The following is a 3910-nucleotide window of genomic DNA, read 5'->3' on the forward strand; positions in this document are numbered from 1 at the left end:
AAAAATTTGAAATATTTGTATTAATAACTTGAATTACTAAGCTGGGGAAAACATTACATTTTAAAACCGTCAGTTGTTGGGTGGTTTTTGCTTCTTTTTTCTTTTTAATTTGATAAAGAAATTCCTCATTTACTTCTGAATAACCCTCAGTCAGAGAGAAGTTAGTAGCACTGAGTAGCCCGCATGTGTGGACAGAGTAACCATTATAACTCATGCCAAATACCAGTATGCTCGATAACTCAGCAATTACTTCTTAGTAGGATCAACTATTTTCCCCATGAAAAGCGTGGTGCTGGTTTCTTTGTCAGAAATCAAGATAAGGAAGGGCTTGTTGAATTTGATGTTAACAGAAGGAGTTAAAATTCTGGTGAGGGTTATGGCTGTGGCTCCCGCAGCCTCAGTTCCAGCCTCATCAACTTGCAGCAGGGCCTTGTGAATTGCCTGCAGAGAAAAGGAGCAAACACTGTTTTTTGTATACAGGGCAGCAAGCAGGAGGTGAAGATAAACTTTCTTTTTATGGAATACTTAGGAGAAGAAAGGAGTGATAAAATCCAGTGGAATAAACTATACTATGTGGTAAATCTCCAACAGCCTGCAACATGTCAGGACTGAAAAGGAAAAACCAAAATTAAAAACGGACACACTGTAAATACAGCCTCACCAGTGCTGAGTAGAGGGATATAATAACAGTCCATGCCTCAGCTGGTTTATTTTCTTAGATGGTTTGGACTTCCACTAGCAAAAATTTCTCTCTTATTCCAAGGTTAATGGAAGACTGCTATTTAAATGCTAATACAGGGGCAGTATTTGGCATCTTTGCCGCATCAAACTGTAGCTTCAAATGACATAGTGAAATTCTACTACTGGAAACTTTGAGAATATTAAAAAAACATAGGTACTAGTCAATACAAATATCACAATATACTCCTCATTTTTAATTTACTTGACACAATCTCATGCAAACAATCATCTTCCCCGTGCCGAAAAATCATTTAAAATCTTGACCAGCTTTTCCATGTACTTAATGCCTGATCTTTTAATAGCAATATTAAAATAAGAGGTGGGACGGCAGAGCCTCTTTGTAGAAAAGCACAATTATTAAGCAAGCTCCTGCACGTCACTGTGAGTTTTACTTAAAACTCCACCATAACCAGCGCCATTCACCATCGCCATCTATTCACTTACTTGTGAAACCCGAAGATCACGGCTGCCACTAATTCCAGACAGATCAGCATTGCTAGAGAATACTTCAGTAATGCCCATTTCCTTGAACAGCTTTTTAACATCATAAGACCCACTAATAGAAATCTTTGGTAACCGCAGATCTAATCTTCTGTTAAACAAAGAAAACAATATGTCAGGGAAGCATTACAGCTTTGTTTCAGCCAGCAGGCTGGCTGCTCTCAGTGACACTTGAAAGCATTCTTTTGAGTGCTAATTTGTTTGATGTATTTGTATTCTGTGAGTAATTTTGGCACCCAGAGAGACATGCCATCTTCTTGTGCCTGTGTTCTCTCTTTGATTTGGGAAGAAGAAACTAGTTTCCTCATTGCCACTCTTTCATCCCAGTACACGGGTAGCACAGCTTTGTGGCTAAAGAGCTACAGAGAGAAAGTAGATAAACTGTGGGAAGTCTAAAAGAAGGGAAAAGGAGGATAAAATTTGAGACACAGTAAAACAAATGAATTGTTGGAAGAAAATGTGGGGTATCCAGAAGGTAGCCAAGCAAGTTTTGAGGCAGTTGTTCCAATGCTATGTCCCATTCTATCAGGTCAGAGAACCTGCAGCTGCTTATTCATTATGCTCTGACTCATCCTCGTAATCACTTAACCCCCCACTTTAGGAAATCAGGACATTATATCAAAGAGGAGGGAATCTAAAATTAATGCTTTCTCTTAGAAATAATAATATGTCCTCAGGTAGAGCAATCCACCTTCCTAGAGTTACCTGGTCGCAAGATTGCTATCCCATTTGCAAATAGTTTCCTTGGAGAGAGCATCTTCCACTTGCTTCATCTTTCCGTCATCAGGCAGAATGAGCAATGCACGTGCAGTGCCTTGGTAAGGCAGTTCTACCACCTCACAAGAGAGAGAGTGGTCCCAGTGATAGTTGTAGTCATTCTCACTCTGCATCATGCTGACTTTAACAGAGGCATTTGTGTTCACAAAAAAATCATCCTCATATGTAGCCAAAGGATCAAAAGACTTTTCCCAGGCAGCTAATGGAGGAAAAGGAAAGACCAAACATGTATTCAAATGTGTATTCGAACTTGTTAAATGGCTGGTATAAATCAGACCAACTTGGACATTAGGATGTTTCCTGCATAACACTCAATAAAGCATTTTAGCTGTGCAGTAAGTTCAGAATAGTTCGTGTAAGTCCTGTCTTGCTGTTGAACCACCAAAGGTTGGTGAGGCCCAACTGAGAGACTCCTGATTCTGTCATAGCTATATGTTCTCATCACTTGTGTCTTTTGTGTCATTTAAATTTGACCACTTAAACATTTAGCCACGGGCTCTTCTTATGTGTAGTAGAAGTTGATTGCACTCAGCCTGGTGAGGAATTCACCAGCAGAATAAAGGAGCCTAAAATTCAAGCAGGACTGCAGAAACACAGGATCTCAAAATACAATGTCCCAAGTTTTCATGCAGCATATCTTGTAGATCTACCATAAGACTGGAGACCCTGAAAGGGCAAGGATGTTGGTTCACCAAGTGTGGCTGGTACATACAGTCAGCACAGAGATCTTGGAAACATCTGTAGTCGTTATGCCCTCAGAACCATGACACTGCATGCAGTGGGTCCCTGTCTATGAGGTGGTCCACTAGAATGAAACTTCTCTGTTCACAGCTTCCAGGAAAACTGGGCCAAAATCAAGCAATCAGTATTCCTCAACAATCAGGTAACCTGCTTTTGGACAGATCTAATCTTTACTTTGAAGGTCCTGCACAGTTTAGCTCTTTCCTAAATAGTCATTCTGCTAATAAATCATCAAGAGTTCCCTACAATTTTTTTTTTAAATCAAAATCACCTATTGGAAAATTATGTTATGTCTTACCTTTAAAATAAATGTAGTTAACAAGAACCATTACAGTACTTTGATCAAGATGACCAATTAGTTCAGGAATTTTCCCCTTGGTTTTGTCCTCTACATATTTATTGATTTGCTTTCTAGCTTCTTCTGGGTTATGGAAATTGCTAGGACTAATTTCTGCACCATAAAATTTTTTTATATTTTCTGAAAATGTCCTCAGTGGTTCAATAGCTGTAAAAAGGGCATTCCCTATATTTAATGTGATGTTAACATCAGTACAGTTCAGTACTGCTAAAACTTTTTGAAAACTTTCATGGATATCACGTATGCGAGTCTCAGTCAGGCCATCAAAGCCCAGACCTTCAAAAATCTGAAACAGGGTGCTTGACTTAGCACCAACAGCCAGTGTGGCAAATGCAGTAGAGATGCTCATGGGAGAAAAGAAAACATTTTTATCAGCTTCTTTTGATACAGCCTTGTAAAATCTAAATACAAAATCTGCATAGTTAGAGCCTTCCTTTTCACACTTATGTGGTAATAAATTTTCTGATCCATCGAGCAGGTTGGTGTTATTGGCTTTGGTGCAAATGTCTTCGAGGTGGCAATGGATTACAGCACAATGAACAGCAAGGAGTAAACACAGGCACCGGAGATAGTTCATCTTCTTTTCAAACAATTCTGTCACAAAATAAACAATCATTAGATGAGCAGATGGTAATGATGAGCTCGATAATAAGAAATAATGAATAGTTTGTTAGCATAAATATTATATAGTGCAACTGTAAAGATCTAACATACATAGGATGTTTAAAGTGCCCATGGACACAATGTCAAATGTCATTAATAAATTCAACCAAATTATAAATTAAAATGTTA

The 3910-nt window shown here is 38.6% G+C and overlaps 1 protein-coding gene across 1 annotated transcript; it reads right to left on the bottom strand.

The window, feature by feature from the left end:
* Window positions 1-246: 246 nt before the first annotated feature.
* On the bottom strand, window positions 247-3695 carry LOC104491189 (serine protease inhibitor 2.1-like). The gene is made up of 4 exons (XM_010133571.1): window positions 3059-3695; window positions 1948-2218; window positions 1186-1333; window positions 247-441 (listed from the first exon to the last, which is right to left on the bottom strand). Exons 1-4 carry the CDS (start codon window positions 3693-3695, stop codon window positions 247-249), a joined length of 1251 nt encoding a protein of 416 aa, XP_010131873.1.
* Between the last annotated feature and the right edge of the window lie 215 nt (window positions 3696-3910).

This window comes from Buceros rhinoceros, unplaced genomic scaffold (genome assembly GCF_000710305.1).
Source record: "Buceros rhinoceros silvestris isolate BGI_N320 unplaced genomic scaffold, ASM71030v1 scaffold45543, whole genome shotgun sequence".
In the NCBI taxonomy this organism is placed as follows: domain Eukaryota; kingdom Metazoa; phylum Chordata; class Aves; order Bucerotiformes; family Bucerotidae; genus Buceros; species Buceros rhinoceros.

Coding starts and splice junctions, on each gene's coding strand:
- LOC104491189 (XM_010133571.1), bottom strand. CDS start 3,695: ATGAACTATCTCCGGTGCCTGTGTTTACTCCTTGCTGTTCATTGTGCT. Junction 2,219..3,058: donor TAACTACATTTATTTTAAAG/GTAAGACATAAC, acceptor TTCCTCCATTAG/CTGCCTGGGAAAAGTCTTTT. Junction 1,334..1,947: donor GATAGCAATCTTGCGACCAG/GTAACTCTAGGA, acceptor TTTGTTTAACAG/AAGATTAGATCTGCGGTTAC.